Consider the following 21116-nt stretch of genomic DNA (forward strand, 5'->3'; position numbering starts at 1 on the left):
AAGCTCCCCCCCCACACACCCTAAAGGATTAGTTGTTTACACTGAAATTGATAAACATAATTAAATAAAAGCTCTCCACAGAGCCAGATCAGCCCTGCATCACGCCAGTAATTATTTAAGTAGCACTGTGCAGGCGGATCTCAAGAGTTTGTGTCAGTAGTTCTTACTACTAAAATTGAAAAAAACAAGAACCCGCAAGTTAGGATGGAAAACACTATTCCTAGTGGCATAATCTCCTATTAAAGGGAAAACAAGAAAACTCCGAAGTTGCTTGAGAAGTCAACTTTCCCACGGCAGTTTAAAACCCGCAAAGTACAAGTTCGAGTTTGAAGACACCCCTGAGGCGGTCTCTGACCGCGGGGCAGGGCGGAGGCTGGGACATCGCCGCCCCGGCCCCGCCGCTTCCCCACACGGGCCCCACGCAACGCCGCGGCCCCGGCCCCCCTTCGCAGGGCTCGGCCGGCCCGGCGGTCCGGGACCGCCTCACGAAGGATACACAGGGACGCTCCGCCGCCCTCCCGCGCGGTCCTGCCGCCCCCCGGCGAGGAGCTGCCCCCGCTCCGCCCCGCCGGCCTTCCCGCCGAGCTCCATGCAGCGCCCGAGTCAGCGCCGGGCCCCGCCGCGCCGCTCTGCGCCCACTGCCCGGCCTCGTAGCAACCGGCCACGCCGCTGCCCTCGCAACGGGGCGGGGCCGCGGCGCGGGGAGCGGCGCTGGGCCAGAGGCTTCGGCTGCCGCGGCATTTGCTGCCTGCGAGGCTGGCGCAGGGGACCGGGCGGGCCGGGACCCGAGGGCGGGCCGGATCCCGCCTGGCCCGGCCGGGCCTCGCCGGTGCCCGTGCCACGGTGGGAGCCACGCGTGGGAATCGCTCTGCACTCTCCCCGCGGGCCCGGCCCGGAGAGCAGTGCTGGACGCCCTGTCAGGGACGGTGCTTGGCTCTCGCTGGGCTTTCCCTCCTCTGCAGCGCTGAACACTGCGGGATAACTTTTAAAAGCCCCAAACACCCACGGGGTCCGAGGGAACGCGTTCTCCTGGGCAAACACCACGTGCGGGTTTGCAGAGCTCTGCGGTGCTTCTCAGGCCTGCTGAAGACTTGGAGTTAACCCCATCAACTTTTGTGCAGAAATAACAACAACATCAACCACCAAAAGATGTTTTGTGCAGCTGATGCACAAAATGATGAGTATTATAGAAAAACGATTAAAAAGGTCCATAAAAACACTTACAAAAAAAACCAAACCAAAACAAAAAACTCCCCCAGTGTGTTCTTAAGACTGCAAAACTTTTTTTTCTTTTCTTTATTTTTTTTTTTTTAAAGCAAAGTAGGGTGTGTAGTCTTGGGATATTGCCCTGCCTCGGATGAACTGTCAGCAACAGGCTAAATGCCTTGGTGGTTTCCTGGCGAGACATTTCTTGGCCGGTGCATTTGAGCTTAAACCAATTCTTCCTTTTTTTTTTTTTTTCCCCTTTTTTTTCAGTGTGCAGCTGTTCTGTGTCTTTGACTAGGAAGGTAAAAAACAGTACTCTGCATTTGTAAAATACTTTTCTGCACAGACCCCTCCCCCGTATTTGTAGCACAGTTTGGGAAGTGGGTGTTGCTGTTACCATTTTACAGTCAAGACCAGTGGTGGTCAGGTTGCCAAGTGTGTTTAATGTTTACAGTATGCTAGTTACTGCCATTGAAAAGATGACCCTAAAATGGAAGTCTTTCACCTCTAGTTCAGAAAATCAACCCCAAATTCACCATTTCTTTGCCCCATCTGCTCTGTTGTGTTGCAGAAGGGGGAAAAATGGTTGTCAATTTATCACTGTGTGCTTTTCAACTTACACACACATTTAAAATCCCAGTTTGTCTGATAAAATGCACTGTTTCATTTAGGATGCAATAGAAGGCTTTGTCAGGTTGGAGAACTGAGTCACCCAAGCAGAACTGAGGCAGAGCTGAGACACTGCAGAATTTGGGCCCATGTCACATTTATGAAGATTGAAGGTCATGGTCAACTCATGCCACTGACAGATTTTGAGCTTCCTTAGATTTACTGAAATTTTTCATCTAATAGAGTGCAACTTGCATCTTCACCTTAAGACACCTTCTGAGATTCAGAACTTATTCAGTGTTTACATATATTTCTGTCTTTCTCGTGTTTACTTTTTTATTAAATCTTCATAGTTCTCCTTTATGGTTATTGGATCTCCTCAAGAGTAACCTCACATCTTTCAGATGGTGGGACAAGAAGGTGACAAGCTGGGGCCCATGTAATTGAGAAGTGTATGGTTATTCTGGGGCAGCAAAAAACCTGATTTTAAGTAGTTACAGAATGGAAGGTCCTGCTCTGGCAGCTGATTTGAAAGAAGCTTCATAAACTTTACTTTGGGCTGGCCACTGATATTCCATTGAAGGATAAAGATCAGCTCTTAAAACTTTGTGGGATGGATTCTGAATTTATTACAAGTCTTATTTAAAGGCTGGAGCGTAGCTGTGCTGCTGCAGGAACATATTTTTCTTTTCTTCTTGTCCCAGTGGAGGATTAATCTGCTGATGCCCTATACTTTTTCTCTAAGCTGTGTAGGCAACTGCATGGGAGAAGTTAATGTTCTGACTGTTTTAACCATTCCTGAATTCTGTCACTTGGCCTACTGATGTACATAGAAATAGGAAGAAAAACTGCCTTTAATGTGATATATAGAGAGCCATGGAAATATTTTCACCTTTTTCCTGAGACTGAACTAATGATCACAACCTGCATTTTCTTGAGAAATCATCAACTGATGCACTAATTAAACACTACTAAGTATCATATTGGAAAACTATTATGTACTATGGGGTACTTTAGAAAAAAAATAAAAATTTGATTTTGAGAGATAAAGAAGAGCCAAGTTGTTCAGAATTTCACAGGCAGTTAAATATACTCTTCTCAGTTACAGGTTCTTAGTACCATTTAGCTATTAATTTTAAAAGAAAACATTGGATTAAAAAGTGTATTAATCCTCACTCCCAACAAATGTTGGTTGGTCCCAACAAATCTTAGTAGCAAAAGCTATTTCTAGTGTATTCCAGCTTTAGATAGAGGTGGAGATTAACTACTCCACTAGAGGAGGAGATTATCAAGCCAAATTTGGAGCATTGCCTTCTTTTACCAGTGTAAGGTGCAGTTGAACAGTGTATTCTGAAGATCCTTTAGAAAGTGTATTTCCCAGTGGTACATTGAGCCAGATTACAAATTATTTAAATTCTCTAATATGTCTAAATTGTCTAAACATGTTGGACCTTTCTGAACTTTTTTTTCAGATCCAGTTTATGAGATCCAGTCTTAAGACACAAAAGTAGTGGAATTGAGTGAAATCTTAAGGGCCTCATAGTTTTAATTAAGCTTCTGTGGACTACATTTAATTTTCTTCTTTTTCATGCCATTCTCTCATACTTTGACTTTTTTCAGGGATAAAAATCATTGTACTGAATGATAGTCTCAGTACCTGTGTTACAAGGGGTGGGCTACCAGTGAGACCAAAATACTGCTATTATTCTCCTGGTAAAAGATTTTCTATTTAATACAAACTACTAATTTAAAATAATGTCTATTCAGTTTTGTATTTTGAAATCACTTTGATGACATATTCCCAAATTGCCTCCACAGCCTGTTCTAGTGCACTACCACCACAGCAATACAGACTCTTCAATTTTAATGAAAAAAAAAAAACTTGGAAAAAAAATTGAAAACATGAAGTAATACTAATTTTTCTTTCAAGTAGCCCAGAACACTCATGCCAAATATACACAAATGCTCAAAAATAGCATATAAGAAAATCTGTCAGAGTTTATCACAATGAAAATATATATGTTTGATGTGTCATGTAGAGGTGATAAGCAGAAATTTTCCTTCAGGATGCAAGTAGTAATATATAAAATCTGCTGTGCAGTTGAAATGTGGTTTATTAAATCCAGGCAGTAAAAGAGTGATGTGTTGGCTGCCCTTTGTGCTGTAGACATTCCCAAATAGTTAGATCAGGCCTTCATAGTGTACAATTCTTTCCACAGAAATTTGAAACTCATCAAAACATTTGCATTTCTTCAAGTAAAAGATGAACCACCACTTTAGGGTAACTTCATTTATTTGTCTTAATATTTTTTTGTTCGGTTTAGGAGAGACTGTCATAAATAATGGCGAACCTTGTTCACCTGAGGTAAGATTTTCTGTTACTTTGTGCAGATAAGATAATTAATGTAACTGAATGATTTCTCAGAAAACTGACAGATGTTCTAAAAATATGGATTGTTTTATTCAAGATAGATATGAAAATACAGAAGAATCAGGTATTTTCAGATAGAGAAAAGAAACTACATTGAAATTGTAGGAATTCAATATATTAGAACATTTTTGAGTTAATGTCCTGTATCACAGCTCAGTTGTTATGTCATATTTTTAATCTCATCTGCATGACTTTAAATGCAGAGTAACTATTGGTTTTGGCAGAGTCAGTTCTTGCTTGAATTGCTGAGATCAGACTTAATTGCTTGTTTCATGTTGGCTTTTGGTAAAGATAAATATTGATTAAAAATATTTGCTTAACAGCGTTTAATTGAACATCTGGTGAGTAGCTGTGATAGCCCTGGAACAAGCCATACTTTCAAGTGTTCTATTTATAAGTTCTAGAGATCTGTTTATAACTCTTGCATAATTTTTCTTTCTTTATTTTGTGCTTATTTCAAAATTAAAGAAACACATTCTTTTACTTCTATAAAAAGCAATTATATTAGTAATTCAGAAACCTTTTTTTGTTAAATTCCTTTGTTAACAGTTTTCTGTAATTTTTACTTTCACTTTTTAAGAGCAAAAAACCCTGTTCAGTGCTTGCTGGTGTAGTACCAATTGCAGAAAGAGAAAACTGGAGCAGGAAAGAACAATTATGATGAAGATGTATTCAAGTCTAAATAACTTTTGTTTTTCATTAAAATCTTAACATTTCTAAGGATCCCATTTATATTTGAAAACACAATATATGAACATACTACAAATGTCTTGCTGAGATGATGAAATCATCAAACAAAGACTCATGAAAATATGTTGCTTAGTCTTTTGACAATTACACATTTTTAAAATTATTTTTAGTAATTTCTTTAAGGGATGATTCAGAGGCATTCCCTTATTTTATGTCATATGGCACCATGGAAGAAAAACTATTAAATATGAATATACAATTTTAAAATAACAGTAATAGGTGGAGCTACTTTTACTAATGCTATTACTGTTACAGTTTCAGATAATTGTGTGCCCATAAATACTGTCCCTTTATTCTTTCTCCTATAAGAACATTTAAAATATTTCTTTTACTGCTGAATTGGTCTGCAGATCTTCTCAGTAGTTGCATAAGTTTTCTCATGACTGCTTGTGTGCATAAGTCAAAAACTTCTGCAACTACTTCCTTGACCAGTGTCTAAATAATGAATGTAGGGATTTTAAAGAGTAAAAGTACTTTGTTAATATCTGGTAAATCCAAAAGTCTGCTCCTTTCCAGTGAAAATAAGTTCATTAGCATTTGAGATGCCTGTTGGATGTGGTGATTCCTAAAATGCAGGATTTGCAGGTTCTTGCCTCCCACTTACAGTGCTTACAAGTAGAATACCTCACCAGAAATGGTGGTGGTATTTTTTTAATATATAGAGGTTATTCTTTATCTCTGACACTACTTTTTTCTTGTGAGGTATGGCTAAGCAGAGAACATCTAATCAGTTTTGGTCTCAGCTCTGTCAATTACTGCTTGATAAAGCTTTTAAAAAACAGGTTTTGAAAGAAGTTCTGTGAAGCAATATACTTCATTTTGACAGACTGAGCTATTTTATGTGTGCTTTATGTTCAATTTATTTCCCCCTCCATTGTTTGGTACAACAGGACACAAGGAATGTTGGAGCTGTGGAGGAACCACTCCAGGCAGAAGAGAAAAATAAATCTGCAGATATTTCAAAACAAAAAGAACAATGCCTTGTACCATGTGATGCTCAAGCTAAAATTTTACGAGGGGACAAACATTACATGTGCAGTATGTATTCATAAAGAATACTTTCAGTGATGAGCTGTGCAGTGCCATGCTATGCAATCCTCTCCTCTGCTACGCTATGCTGTGCAAATTTAGTTTTTAATCTTCTTGAGCACACGTGACAGCCTTGTGACCCTGCTGCCCAAACTGTGTGTTGTCCAGAAAATCTGGGGTACCCTGTTTTAGGGATGCAGCTGGTGTGACAAAGTATAATCATTGGTGCAGACAGGCAAATCCAAGCAGCCACACAACCCACCTAGATCTGCTATGCTCTGAATGTCAGTATCTCACTCAATTAGAGAGGAAGAGGAGGATATCTGTTGCTCATTTAAACATCATAGCTGGGTGTGGAGGTGTAAGTGGGAGGTAATTAATTCATTAGTCAGTTACATGGGAGAAATGTGTACTTCACCTTACTTTTATGGAGGCTTACACAGGATATTCTCTATGTACTAGCTTGACAAACTACACAACAAATTATACGGTCAGTCTCTGAAAATAATTGTGCAAATTCTTGGTTTTCACATATGATTTCAAAATATATATTATTATAATATGCCATTATGATGATGATCGTGATTTTTAGCATCAGAGCAAAAACCAGGAGTAGTACAATGAATGAGCAAATGTAAGGTGACAAGAAGCCTTATTTATATCTGTCTTTTATCATATGCATTTATATTTCTGTGATATCCATTAACTGGTTGTCCAGTTTATCTAAGGATAAGATTAATTTATTCTTCAAAACATGAGAAGATCCATCACTTCTTAAGATGTCTGTACTGCAACAAGAAAGTCTGAAGTTTTCAGCACCTTTGGCTTTAATCTGTGGTCTCTGTATTGCTTTCCTTTCACTTTTAGGTTCTGTAAGGTAAAACACCTTCAGTATTCATTTAGATGTCATAAATAAGTATATTGTCATTTAGTCAAGAATATCTCTAGAGTTATGAAAACAAAGTGGATGAACATATTTCTTTCTGAAGGAAATTTGCAGAACTCTCTTGCTGAATATGCCAGAAGTACAAAAAAGCTGGTAAGAGACATGATGGATGATCAACAGTCTTCGCTGGATTACCTTTCTAATCAGGTACCTTTTTCCTTTATTATAAAGATTTGTATTTGTTATTTCTCACAGCAGGTGTTGTCTTTCTGAGGAAAAAAAGGGCTCATTAAACCATTAAACTGTCATTAAACCAGTAGGATTAGAGTGTTTTATCACCAGTCCTTGTACCTCTGGTAGGTGTGATTTCCCTTTCTACGAGGAGTGGTAAGCACCCCATTTCACAACAATGTCATACATTGCAGTAGGGAAAGTGGAGGGCCATTACTTCACATTAGTACAAATTACTACACATCACAAAAATTAACTTCAGATTATTTTTATTAGGAGTCAGAAAAAAAAATCTTTAGAATGTAAAATTTCTCATTGCAACCTAATTAAAGATCTTTTATTTGAATTTGCAGGTAAATGAACTTATGAACAAACTTGTTCTTTTGAACACAGTAATTTTGAGAAAGCATCTGGATCCACTTCCTTATAAAGTAGTTCAATCTCATGGTAAGTATTTTTCAGATGTAGGCTTGGCACCTTCTCTTTTTATCTTTGTATCTTGAAAAGGAGCTAATTAAAACAAAGGTAAGCAATTGTACATTGACATTTATCCTGTGCTAGTAAAATATTAACTTTGGAAACGTAATAAACTGTTTAAAAATGTTATCATAAATACTGCTTTAAATCATTTGCAACTGACAACTCTGGGCATCCTATTTAGAATGCTGATTTTTATGAAAAATACCAAGTATGATTATTAGCTAGTAAGTGATCTGAGGCTGCTGAATGGCACATTCTTTTGCTCTGCATCTGCAGTATCCTTCTTCAAATGGAATGTTTGTCATGTATACTTTAAGATGGAAAGCTTTTACAAGTATAAATATAAATATCTGTAGGAAAAAGACTTCATTTCTCAGAAAATATATCTTTTTCACGGTCCAGGTGTTATAAATAAAATAAAAAAAAATCCGTAAATGGACCCAGATACATAATCTTTAATTTCATATAGGTATGTGTCATATTTATTAAGATTAGAAAGAACTTTGTCAATACAGTGTCATTTGTACTTAGAATCTCAATGGTGTTTAGAGAATTTTAATTTGCAAGATAAATTCATGACAAAGCATGTTTTTAAAGTTTGCATAAGAAGAAAATTATATTTTAAATAATTCATGCCACCAAGAAAAGTAGTATTCCTGTATTAATCTGTAGTTTTTTACAACATATTTTGCTCATGAACTTCCTTGTATACCTTTTTTGTCTAGGTTTGGACTGCACTCATATTAAAGATACTGTTGGTTCAGTTTCAAAAACTCCAAGTGGTTTGTACATTATCCATCCAGAAGGATCAAATTATCCTTTTGAGGTAATAAATTTATTATTAGTCATAATTTGCTTGAGAATATACATTTAGAATATTTTTAATAAAGTGTTTCCCATGACAATTCTTCAACAGATGAATGAAAAATGTATTAAATCATCTGCACATGCCTGCTTTTACTATAATTTTGACAAGTTTCTTATTTTCTACAAAGAAACTTATTCTCTGTCATAAGAGTCCATTGTCAGTTTTCATATGCAGTGAAAAATACCGAAGAGGAAAACCCAAGGTGTTTACCAGCACATCTTTTGGATATGGAGAAGAGCTGTTCTTTGCTGTTTTAGAGATGGAAAACTGAAGAGCAATTGACTGACCCATTTGGCTTTTAAGACAGGACATTTAGATTTTGAGTGATTTGGCTGTATAACGTTGCCTTCCCTTGTGATGGGACTACATGGACGCAGAGTCATCCAAGTGTAGGTGCAGATGTTGGTTTGAGGAATAGAAACCTTGTCTGTATGAGTATCATTATAATCCAGTCTTGAGGCACAGGGGGATCTAAAATTGTGGTTTTCCTATCCAGTTTGCAGGATTTATATTCCTAAGACAAGGATATATCCCTAAAAAAACCTGCAGCAATCATGCTTCCTATCACTGCCTGCACTTTATGTAATTGCTCAGATTAATAGTGCTCATCTAGAAGAATGGAATTTTGGGTTAATTTCCTCAGACTAGGAATATTAAGATCCTTGCAAACACAAGGAATATTTTGTTTTATGTGTTTATTTCCATTTCAGGCTGTTCTATTTAGAGAAGGACTTATGCATAGTAGAAAGGTAGACATGGCACTTTCAAACCTTCAACTTTGCCATACAGGTCGAGATCATTATTTTTTGAAAAAAAACAAGGAATTTAAGCCAAGCAATAACTAGCAAAGTTTAATATCTATCTTCATAGTGTTCCTTTATATGTAACAAAGGAAGAATGAATCCCTTTATCTCTAGCCAAGTGGAGCCCTTCAAAATCCTCCAAAAAGGAGCTTAAACTGGTTAAGAAAAGGTTTCAGATTTATGCTGGCATCTCAAAAGAAAAATATGAACTTGATACTGCAACCTTTGATATAAAAACCTGTCATTCTCTCCATACAATGCTGGGGGCTCAGGAATAAGATCTGTAACTCATCAGTAAGTCCCTTCCATGTAAAAGAAAGGCAAAGACGTTGCAGTGTTCACAGAACAACCATATTTGTAGTATGAGCAAAATGCAACTATAGCAAAAATTGCATCTGTTTAATAATTTCTTCTGGATTGAAGGTAATTCCAGAAATAGAAAATAAAAATCATAGCAATTTGATTAAAAGAACAAGGTAACAATAAATAATGAGAAGAATGTTTGCAGTCATGAGTGTCTCATTTCTTGTCTGGTAAATGTTGTACAGAACTTGAAAGACAGTGCCAAAAAGCTCTCAGAGAAAAAATTTCTAAAATATGTGTTCCATAAAGAATGTTGTTTTAAGGAAAACTACTTAATGTGCATTCTTTCATGTGTTGAAGCATAAAAAGAATACAAGAGAAATGGTAGATAGACAAAAATATCAAGATATTTGAATATAAACAAGAAATTATAAAGCATCTTTTAGAGGCTAATAACCAAGAGTTCTAAATGTTCTGCAGACCAGCAAAATAATAAAAAATACAGAGGTAGAAAACCATAGTAAGAAACTAGAAAACAAGAAAAAAAACCCAACATGAAACAATTTATATCAATGAAGACCTTTGCAGCAATAAAATGTATTTTTATGCAATGGAACCTAAATGAAAATGTGCTTAGAATAATATGCATAAAGATATCAGTTAAATGAAAACTATTTAGAAAATGTGATCCCATTCTTATTTTTCATGTTTGATACCTCATGTTTCCAAAAGTGAGTATAGATTTTTTATGCTTAATTTGGGCTAATTGAACTCCAGATGCCAGGAGCAATAAAAATACCTAGCTTTAGTGGTAGTGGCAGGTTTCTGTCACCTCAGAAAGTTACTCTCAACTAGGCTTTTTCCTGAGCATTTATTAATGAGATGATTAAAACCAATTTTACTTTTGGAAAAATGAACCATGACCAATTTCTGATACATTTTTCAATCAGTAAATTTAGATCAATGATATTTCTCAGCTGAATCAGACAAACTAAACAATTGTTTAGAATATACCTCTTATACACGCTGCAGGTGGAAAGGGAAGAAATATTCAGTAGAAGTGTCCTCCTTCTAATTTAATTTAGCTTGTACCTGGCACAATCATGCCCTTCATACCTTTCATGATATGAGACAGAGCAAACTGTAAAGCAGATTAACTATTATAAGGCTTTACAATTTCCATAAGGCATTAAGAAAACTACACAGCTATAACTGTGTTTTTCTGTATCTATCTAATATTTTTATTTAGCTGGTGTATGTATTGGTGCTGTATCTAACTGGCTGATGGCCTGTCATGTAGAACCACATCCCCTCCTTCTGTGAATTATCAACACTCACACTGATTTATATTGGACCAAAGATTGATGTTATGACCAAGTGGGATCCTCATAGTATTTCTGACTCATAATCAGAGGAGTAGCCAAGCATGCAATTATCTACTCAAGACAGTGGGTGAGGCAATGGTATTATTTTGAATGAGGTTTAGGTATTTTCATCTTAATATTCATTTTGGAATCTTCTGTATTTCTTTTTATTCCAGTTCTATCCTCCTTGGGTGACTGAAATAAGCATGTGACTCTCCAGAGAATAAAGGTCACAATTCTTTTTTCATGCACAAAAATCTTAGTAGGATTCATTTAGTATTTGTTTTGCAGGAATTGCCTGAAGTATCTTACTTGAAGGTCCAAGATCCTTCGGGGTGTATTAGATCAAATTGCAGCTCTTCCTGTTGATTTCTTGTCATTCATTGAGAAGACACTGTTAAATCACAGAGGCTCTAACTATAATGTTGATATTTTCCTGCTAAGGAGCAAATCTGGTTTCCTGAAAAATATCTGGCTACTACAGGCAATGGAGGTGCAACATATAATGCTCAGTCTGACACAAATTTTTTTGAGAGTTAAACTGACTTACACCTAGTTTCACTTTTATCAGCTGGCTAAGACTGCAAATCTCTCTTTTCTGAAACATGTTTAATTTTGTTTCCTTTTGTACATTTTTTGTAACGTCAAAAATATTTCATACTTTATTCCATCACTTGTGCATCGGCTTAGTGTTATCACAGCCAATATTATGTTCTGAACTTACTTTTGTTACCACAAGAAGCTTACTGGCTCACTACCTATAAGCATTTTCCAGGTTAATTCTGATATTCATCACCTTTGGAGACAAAAATGAGCCCCTGTTTTCAAACATTAATTATGGATACTATCCCTTAGAACTGCATTGAATAACTTAGGGAGTGCAGTGTATAAATGTGCAATATGCTCTTTCTAAATTAGATTTCCAGACTTTGTAATCCCAGTTAGAACTGATCAAGATTTGGCACTGCAGATATACTTAGGAAAGTCAATTACAAATCTTAAGTTAGATGGGCTGAGGAGAAAACGTGCCACATAATGTGATATTCCAAAGCAGAGCAGATGGCAGCTGGACCATTGCCATTTGACATACTGCTGGGCACAAATTTTAGCAAAGACTCCTAAAGACTCATAAATTTGAGAGTTGATCTTATGTATGCAGTGGTTCTGCGCAGTTGCAGGCAGTTATATGTTCACATTGGGATTTCCCTGGATCGGGGCCACTTCTTATGTAGAGGTTTTTGCTGCTGCAAATTATTGTTGTATGCTGGGTTATTGCTATCACTGTTTTCCATTTCCTCACCCTTATTAAAGGCTCTAAATTTCCCAGGCACCACAAACACATTCTCTGGAAGAAGGCGTGGTGGTGACAGAGAACATACAAGAAGTTGTGTTTATTTTGCTTTGCTGCAATAAAAGTTTATTTGGTGTTGCTACCTGTATCAATGATATGCTGCCTGATTAATACATGACATTGCAAGTTGCTTCCCTTTCATGCTATAAATGTTACAGTGACATTTATCAAAGCTTATTTATTATATTTGTTATGAGCAGACTGTTACACACAGCAGTTTCTACTGGTTGAAGAAATATCCAAATCAAACAGTTCAACAAGAACATATAAGAAAATACCGCAGCTTTATTTTTTTATTTTCTTAGGGCTTTTTTTAAAGGATATTTGAAAAAAATGTTACTTAGCAAAACTCTGAATAGTCCACCTTTATTTAATTAAAATGTGTTTTTCATAAAAACTGCTTCAAGAATGCTTAATCATGCCTATGTTTATTTTAGGTTTTGTGTGACATGGATTTTCGAGGAGGTGGATGGACTGTGATTCAGAAAAGAACTGATGGAATTGTTCAGTTTCAGAGAACATGGTCTGAATATCTGGATGGATTTGGTGACCTTACTGGTATTAATTTTAAATACTCTAAAGTGCTTTGGATCCCACATTTCTCATGCTTTTATGTGAGCTAATTCCACTAAATTGCGTGGTAGTTTTGGCAGTATGAAGTTCTTGTTTCTTAAAAGTCTTGTTTTTACTTAAGGATTTTTAAAATCAAATCTGTTGTGTGATCTTCCTGATAATGACTATTACCCCACTAGAGTCTTTAGTTATTGCAGTCTTACAAGAGTGTTTAAAATAATATATTTTCTGCTTGAAATAATAGATTGTATTTCTTCTCTTTTCAGATTAAAAAAAGAGTGCCTTTGTTGGTTTGAATCACTCATTTCCTTAGAGTAGAGAAAAATCAATAATATTTCACCATAGGGCATGCAAAGTTATTAACAATGGAAATATTTCAGTACCCTATACCAACACAACTGTGATATTAATTTTTTATTGCCACCTTTAATCCTGCCAGACTAAACCCATTTGCTTTTTCAGAAGCTTATCTGGGATTGCAATGGAAGCATGCAGCTTTTCTGTACAAAGAAGTGCAGCTCATATGAGGCTACATTTGTGATTTATGGAGGCAGCAAATCCTGAGAACAGAGTTTAAATTTTGACAATAGGGTTTGCTGGCTTTTTTTTTTTGCATTTCATAGAATGCTAACATTTATCATTTCTCTGTATTGCCCTTAGGAGTGATACTGAGTTCTGTTCATGCAAGTGGATCTTTAGCATATCCAGTTTTTGTGGTCTTCTAGGATAAATTGCAGACAAATATTTGAAATCTATCATCTGGACAATTTTCTAAAAAAATATCAGAGAGAAAAAAACCATGATGCACACATGGGTTTTCTTAGGGATTTCCTAAGGAAATGGGAAGATTACTCTGTTCCTTCATTAGTCTTTCAAAGGAATATAGCATATCATGCAACTTGTATTACATTTGCTTCAGGAAGGAAAGTAAAAAAACAGAAACAATGACTTTTTCTTTTACAGTTTCCTATTACAGCGACCTGAGGAGGTCACTGGGGTGAGAGAAGGATGAGAATCTTGTTTCTTGATCAAAGGCTGGATTTATTGATATATGATATATGATGCATTATGACTATACTAAAAAAAAATAAGGAGAGAAGTTGCAGAGGCTTGCTAAGCTAAGAATGGAATAGAATAGAATCCATAACAAAGTTCTGTGTCCAGGGAATCTTTCCCGAGCTTGCTCCTGTGATTGGCCCTCAACTGTACACATGGAACATGAACCAATCACAGGTGCATCCTATTGCATTTCACAGCAGCTGATAATCATTGTTTACATTCTCTTTCTGGGGCCTTAGCTTCCCAGAAGACGAACAAGTCCCAAAGAAAGATTTCTATGAAAAAATGTCTGCGACAGTTTCCATTTCTAGACTATATATTATATTTCTCTTCAAGGAGAATTTTGGCTTGGACTGAGGAAGATTTTTGACATCGTAAATCAAAAGGCCACTCATTTCAGTCTTTATGTGGATTTGGAATCAGAAAATGACAAGCATGCCTATGCCTCATATGATGGATTTTGGATAGAGGATGAATCATGTTATTTTAAGATCCATTTGGGGCATTATTCAGGAAATGCTGGTAAGAACTTCCTTCCTAGAAGTATTTAAAGGTAGTTTAACATGAAAAAATGAATAAAAGAATAATAATTAACTTCAAAAATTTTATTTCTAATGTGTTTTTCTCTGGTATATAATGAACATTTATGCAGATAAAATTTTAATTATATGGTGATCTATTATGCCTGTAATAAAAAAAAATATAAAATTGAATGAGATATATATATAAAATAAATAAGGGATTTTGTGGGTGTTAGTGTTTATTTACCTAATGGTTCAATTATTTAGATGCCCTTTATCTCATCACAGATGTTACTGGCAGTCTTCCTGATGCTTTGGATAATTCAGAAGTGCCCAGATAGTCATGTACAAAGGATAGAGAAAGAAACTGAGCGGAACAAGGCTGTCCTACAGTGTGTAATAGTTGCTGGGTGATGCATAGACACAAATTAATTCCAGACCTCCTTTAATAGCATTAATACACTAAGTGTGCAAAGATTTGCATTAAGCATTGCATCATGTCTTACTGCTTTTTTCTGTGTTATGCAAGAATGGTCATTATTATCAATGAAATAGTTAATCTCTAAAAGTGTTAGTGCTTTAGTCTGTATTTGTGAAAAATACTATTTCTTCAGTAACTTCTCTAGTAAGACAACAGAGACAGTAATAACTGACCTTTGTGTTTCAACAATTCCATCGTGTTTCATGACTCATTCTGGGGCTTTGGGCATGTTACTGGAAAATCTGAAGTTGCAACCCTTTTTGTTTACTTTTATCTCTTCTTTCTCTGTCTTTGAGGAAGACAGAAGCCTTTACCTTCATAGCCAGCATTCATTGCTAAAAGCAGGGAAAATATGAAGACATTTCGTTGAATTTTAACTTCTTCCATATTTCTCAGTATTTTATTCTTTTTTTCCCTGCATCTTTAGCACTTTTGCAGCTCATTAGCTGGTGCTCTTGAACTGCTTTTGAAGAATTCCACTTTTATAATAAATTCAGAGGAAAAGTTTGCAGGGTGTGCATCAAGTAAGAAACATTTCTCCGTAAATAACTTTATCGTTTTGTTTATCTGTTGTACTTAGGTGATGCATTTAGAGGATATAGAAGAGAAGATAACCAAAATTCCATGCCTTTCAGCACGTTTGATGTTGATAATGATGGATGCAGGCCAATGTGCACTATTAAAGGACAGCCAGTAAAGAGCTGCAGTAACTTCAGTGACAACACGGGATGGTGGTTCAGCAAGTGTGGCCTTGCAAATCTTAATGGTGTTCATCGCTACAGAGGGAGATTCCTTGCAACTGGCATTCACTGGGATACGTGGACAATGAACAAAAAGCCAGTCAAAATTAAATCAGTTTCAATGAAAATTCGGAGAACCAATTATCCATATTTCCATTAACATATGAAAATAGAAATATATCTCTCTTTGCACTTATGTGGAATGATGTATCACTACAATCATAAATACCTTTCATCTTCACTTGAATGGTTCAGTCTTAAAACTTTGTTAGATATTTCTATAATATAGTTATTAATTTTTATTATGAAATGTCAGCATTCATAGTGTTCCAGCTTGAGAAAGAAGGTCCTAAGAAGAACTGGGTTTTCAGAAAAAGGATTAAGCTGAGTGTTTGTCAGCTTTTATTCAACTGCCTCTTAAAAAATCTCAGAACCAGCAGAAAAAAATATAAAAAGAAGTGTAATGCTGACTTTTGAATGTGCTCTTTCTATGCAAGACGTTTCAGCGAATTTTATTTAAAGAAAAAAACATGTACCTGCGATTTTCATACTAATATTTTGGAAAAATACTTCATCTTAAGTTAAATTTTCAGCATCAGCTTTTCTTTCTATATTCCTTATCAGGCAAGATAACAATTGTTTCAATGTATAAATAAGGTTTTGTATACCATAAGGGCCTGATTTTTATACACGTAAGGTTGATAGTGACATTCAAGAAATATGACCAATTTTATATTTCATTTTCACAGTCAATGTATTTCATAATACAATTTTGATTCTACCATTATCTATTTCACAATTGACTACAAATTAAAACTTTTTTTCAAAGAAAACATATCTTTACATATAACCTGTGCAGTTTTAATTTTTGGATATATGGTCTGATCTTATGTTTTTCATTCTTAGTGGCTTTCACTTTGTGAGCGATCATTTGTTAATGAATAAAACCAACTTAAGTTGTGTAAACACATTTAAAACTAAGGATTGTGAATTCTTTGAATTTCTGTTCAGTAAAAATAGAAAAATATCAAAAAAATGTGAATATTGTCAGTACAGTGTTTCTGGAACCTAGCATCAAATCTGTAGCTAGGCATGGTATTTCTCATCTTTGCTTCAGTTTCAGCAGACCAACTCTGTAATATCATGTGGAATGAAAATAGTTAAAAACTCCATGAATTTTCTCTTTGCTGTTTTTTATTTTAACCAAGCATAAAACCAGTGAGCAGAAGCCATCATCAATTCAGAACCACCACGATTTAGGGCTTCTTCCCAAAGATTTATGTAGCCATAGGAGAAAACGAAGCTTTTAATAGGGTATGTTACACAGTTAAGGGTGAGAAAAAATTCCTCTTTTGTTGCATATTTGGCTAGCCTTTAACAGTTGGAGGTAAAAAGTTGCTAAAAGCAGGTTTCCTCTCTGCTAGAGAGAAACTGAGGACTGTCCTTATGGGAAGGCTTACAGGAGAAGCATGGTAGGAAGTAGCTTGAGGAAAAATACCACAGGCCTTGTAGAGGCATTGTGAGAAATGGTATAGGTCCTGCTCTTAGGGGAGCCTGAATTCTCTGAGCGCAGTGGGAGTTTGTTTTTGTCAGACACTGGAGTATTTGAAATTAAAGGTGAAGAGATTGTCTGCACACTCTCTTCAGCCTGCCCTCACACCACCCTTTTCAGGAATGCAGCTGCTTTGAACGGCAGCCTGGACCCAGCAGACTTATAAAGGTAGATGCTTAAATGAGAGAGCTTCTGCACTAAGATTAACAAGCACTGGAGCAGTATTAATTCTGGCTGCAAGCCTGGATATTGTCACTGTATTAGGGCTCCTATGTCAGAAAGAGTCCTCAGCCTGTGGCACAAGAATCCTACTGGAGAGTGCCAGGGGGTAAATTTCATGGAAGTGCAATGGCTTTAATGAAAGCCTCAAATTTGATGGTGTGGCCTCTGTTCTGACAACCAGATCTGAGCCTGTGAGCAGGAGTCTAAGCAGGTACTTTGGATGTATATAGCTATATTCTACTGACACCCTGAGGCTGCTTTTGGCTTAATTAGAATTCCTGCTTAAAAAGAAGGGTAGCAAATGAAGATTGCAGACTTGTGCTGGCAGATATTGCCACATTCAATTATGAGGTTTAATCTCCCCATTGTCAGCATTGGCTAGATTAGCTGGCAACAACAAATCTTAAAGGAGATGGACTTGAAAAGATAATTAAAGAATAATTCTTGCAAATAGACATTGTTCTAAAATGTAGAGTATGCCTAGAAAATCAGAGTGATAGAGATTAGTTGACAGCTTCCTGGTGCATATCTAAAATACAGCAATGAAAAGAGAACATTTTCCATGTGATGGATGGTTATTGTCTTCAAAGGTTCATTCCATTTCCTCCCAAGTAAGAATAAAAAAAGGGAAAACAAATCAATTTTTTAGTTAAACACAGAGAAATTTCAAGACATTAAACTTTTTCTGGGGCCTATGTTTCATATTTGCAGCTGGTGGCTCCAAACTGTCATAAGATAGCATAAGACTTGTGTGGCCATATTTAGGACTGGTAATCAGTTGGTTATTTCCCAAATAGTCTTGTTTCAACTATAATATAAGGGGACATGTAGGGTGTAGGTTATAGCATATTAAGAGAAACCAATTGAGTGTTTCAGATAAAGAGTACCTTGGTTTAACTGCACTTAATATCTACTCCAGGAATGATACTTCAAACTGTAAGAATTTGCCATTTAAAGACATGTAATCTCTGATGCTACAAAACTGCACTTCTTTTGTTTTCTTTTTCCAGGAGTATGTCTTCAATTTGTAAATCTTGGTTTGGTGAACCCAAATTGTCTAGTTATTTGACCATTCTGGTCACAAGGAACCTTTCTGGTGACTTTAATTTTGTTTGGCATGTCTCCCTCTGAAGTATGCCCTGTATTGTCCCATTCCCAAACCAGAAGCCAGCAGAGACAATCCCTGGGCATGGTATTTGTGGGATTTCTGTTGGTGTGGCTGTATAGAGAATTTAAGTTATTTACAGAAGGGATACTGGAAACCTGCACACCCATTTCCAGGCTGGATATTGATCTGCCAGGTGTTCTGATCTATAAAGACAGGATGCACTTCATTTAGCAGCTCATTGTAAAATGAGTTAACATTGAGGAGAGAAAGGCATCTATGGCTTTCAGTGGACACAGATTTTGCTGACATGTTCTATATTCACCAACCAGGAGTTAAGTTGCTACTTTACATTATGCTCTAATGAATATTTCTTATACAGAACAGTGGAAATGATACTGTACTATTCAGAATTGTACAAAGATATAATACAAGTATAGAAGGGAATGGTCCTTTAATTACAGAAAGCTTTTTTGCTCCATCATTTCAATTTTTAGCTGTGCATGTGTCTGTGTGTGTAGAAATCACACATGAGCAGACAAACCCAGGTATGTACTTCCAGTGCAATTCTCAGTGAGACAGAAGGCTGCTAATGCCCGTATCAAAGGGGCTCACAACCATATATTTTCCATGTGTTATCCTCCCGTGCCTCAGCTTTTCCCCAGGCTCATCTAATCCAACAGTTTTGGGTTTTGTGCTTGTGGCAGGCTATCTTTGTCAGGGGGCTCACCGGCGAGGCTGTCTAACAAAAAAAAAAAGCCTTCAGAAGCAAAAAACAGGCTCAGCTTTGAGTCCAGTAAAGCTTTGCTATAAAAACCTTCCAGAACTGAGAGCGTTTTTCCAGGCCTCTCGTCCGCTGCCAAGGGCCTGAATCCCACGAGGTTCCAAACCCGGCGGAGCTCGGGGCAGCCGCTAGGGGGCGCCAAAGCGCCGGGCGCGCCGCGCTCTCGGGCCCTTCCCTTCCCTTCCCTTCCCTTCCCTTCCCTTCCCTTCCCTTCCCTTCCCTTCCCTTCCCTTCCCTTCCCTTCCCTTCCCTTCCCTTCCCTTCCCTTCCCTTCCCTTCCCTTCCCTTCCCTTCCCTTCCCTTCCCTTCCCTTCCCTTCCCTTCCCTTCCCTTCCCTTCCCTTCCCTTCCCTTCCCTTCCCTTCCCTTCCCCTTCCCTTTTTCTGAGTGTATTTTGCCTACAGTCTCCTCCAGCAGTGATGTCGCATGTGACTTCCCTGAAGTGCATCTGCCCAGGATGCATGGGGTGTCAGGAGGCACAGCCTGTTGTGTGTTCTCTTTGCAGCCCCTAACTGCAGTCACTGGTGTTTGCTCTCCATGAGAAAACCCTCAGAGCAATGCCCATCAGGGTTTCCATGTGCTCTGGTTTTCATTATTCACTCTGTACAGTGCTGTGCAGTGGTTTAGGGGGGATTTTATATTTAGCTCTAGAGAAGACGGGCTCATGGCAATGAATCTTTACACAGAAAAGCTTGGTAAAGATAGTGAAAGTTTGCATGATTTTTAAAAGGACTTTAATGGATTCATGGAAGATGAACCTCTAAGATCTAGTCCCCTCAATTAACCTGACATTGTCAGGCCCACCACTAAACCATTCCCTAAGCACCACATCTACAAATTTTTTTACCTCCTTCAGGGATGGTGATTCCACCATCTGTCCCAATGCTTGACCACCCTTTCAGTGAAGAAAATTTTCCAAATATCCAATCTAAACTTCACCTGGTGCTATTATGTTCACAGACATTGTCACTAGGTCAGGGAGCCCCTACAGCAGAGGCTTCTGGAGACAGTTCTGTTTTACCTTGATAGCTTCCACAGGCATCTGCTCCCGGCTCCCACCAGGTATGAGGTTTGCTTAGATGGACCTCTGGATGAAGAATGTGTAACGGGAATATGTGGGCTGGGTAATCTGTAAGTGCTCAGAACTGCATTTATAGAGATGGATGTGGGAAGCACTTCCTAGTTAAGGTGGGTTGGATAAGCTTTGGCCGTGGTTTAATGTTTGCTTATCTTCTCTTGCGCCTGGGTGCCTGTCAGACCCTCATTTCTCTGATGCACCTGACTTTTCACGAAGAAGTAATGCATGGCATTTCCCAGGCAGGCATTAGAGGACACTTTGACCAGGTGCTGGTCAGAACGCTCATCAGATCAGGACTTCTGAGTTCACCATGTACCCACACTAAGAGCAGAGGGAGAAGATGTCACTCTGTTCCTCCTTGTGCCTCTTTTCCCAGACTGTGTACAAAAACATAGGTTTGTGTCTCTCAGCTGAAGCAGGGTTGGGGAAACTATGAGATATACAGGAAAATGAAGTCAATTCTTCCAGTTTCAGCTATTTTGTGGTATTTAGCTGCAGACAAAAAAATGTCAAAATCCAATTAATTTTCTACAATGAACAGATGTAAAATAGAAATTATTTTTTCTTCTTTTTTTTTTTGATGGCAAAATGAAATACACAAGTTATGAAACAGAACTCAACACAGGCATACAAGTACAAAACTGAGTATTCAAAAAATAAGGTTTCATATTTTATGTCTCCTGCCTATGAC

The 21116-nt window shown here is 37.4% G+C and overlaps 2 protein-coding genes across 2 annotated transcripts in view; one reads left to right on the forward strand and one right to left on the reverse strand.

Moving 5' to 3' along the window:
* Positions 1-591, reverse strand: part of CEP126 (centrosomal protein 126) — a 34453-nt gene extending 33862 nt beyond the window's left edge. The window contains exon 1 of the mRNA XM_058018685.1: positions 497-591. Within this exon, the coding sequence (XP_057874668.1) occupies positions 497-591 (95 nt within the window). The remainder of the gene's footprint in view (positions 1-496) is intronic.
* A 3487-nt stretch (positions 592-4078) lies between these two features.
* Positions 4079-15845, forward strand: ANGPTL5 (angiopoietin like 5). The gene is made up of 8 exons (XM_058018826.1): positions 4079-4180; positions 5887-6034; positions 7015-7118; positions 7496-7589; positions 8348-8448; positions 12749-12869; positions 14280-14465; positions 15526-15845. Exons 1-8 carry the CDS (start codon positions 4079-4081, stop codon positions 15843-15845), a joined length of 1176 nt encoding a protein of 391 aa, XP_057874809.1.
* The last annotated feature ends 5271 nt before the right edge of the window (positions 15846-21116 follow it).

Source organism: Melospiza georgiana, chromosome 2 (assembly GCF_028018845.1).
Source record: "Melospiza georgiana isolate bMelGeo1 chromosome 2, bMelGeo1.pri, whole genome shotgun sequence".
Taxonomy (NCBI): Eukaryota; Metazoa; Chordata; class Aves; order Passeriformes; family Passerellidae; genus Melospiza; species Melospiza georgiana.

Coding starts and splice junctions, on each gene's coding strand:
- ANGPTL5 (XM_058018826.1), top strand. CDS start 4,079: ATGAACCACCACTTTAGGGTAACTTCATTTATTTGTCTTAATATTTTT. Junction 4,181..5,886: donor GCGAACCTTGTTCACCTGAG/GTAAGATTTTCT, acceptor TTGGTACAACAG/GACACAAGGAATGTTGGAGC. Junction 8,449..12,748: donor GATCAAATTATCCTTTTGAG/GTAATAAATTTA, acceptor TGTTTATTTTAG/GTTTTGTGTGACATGGATTT.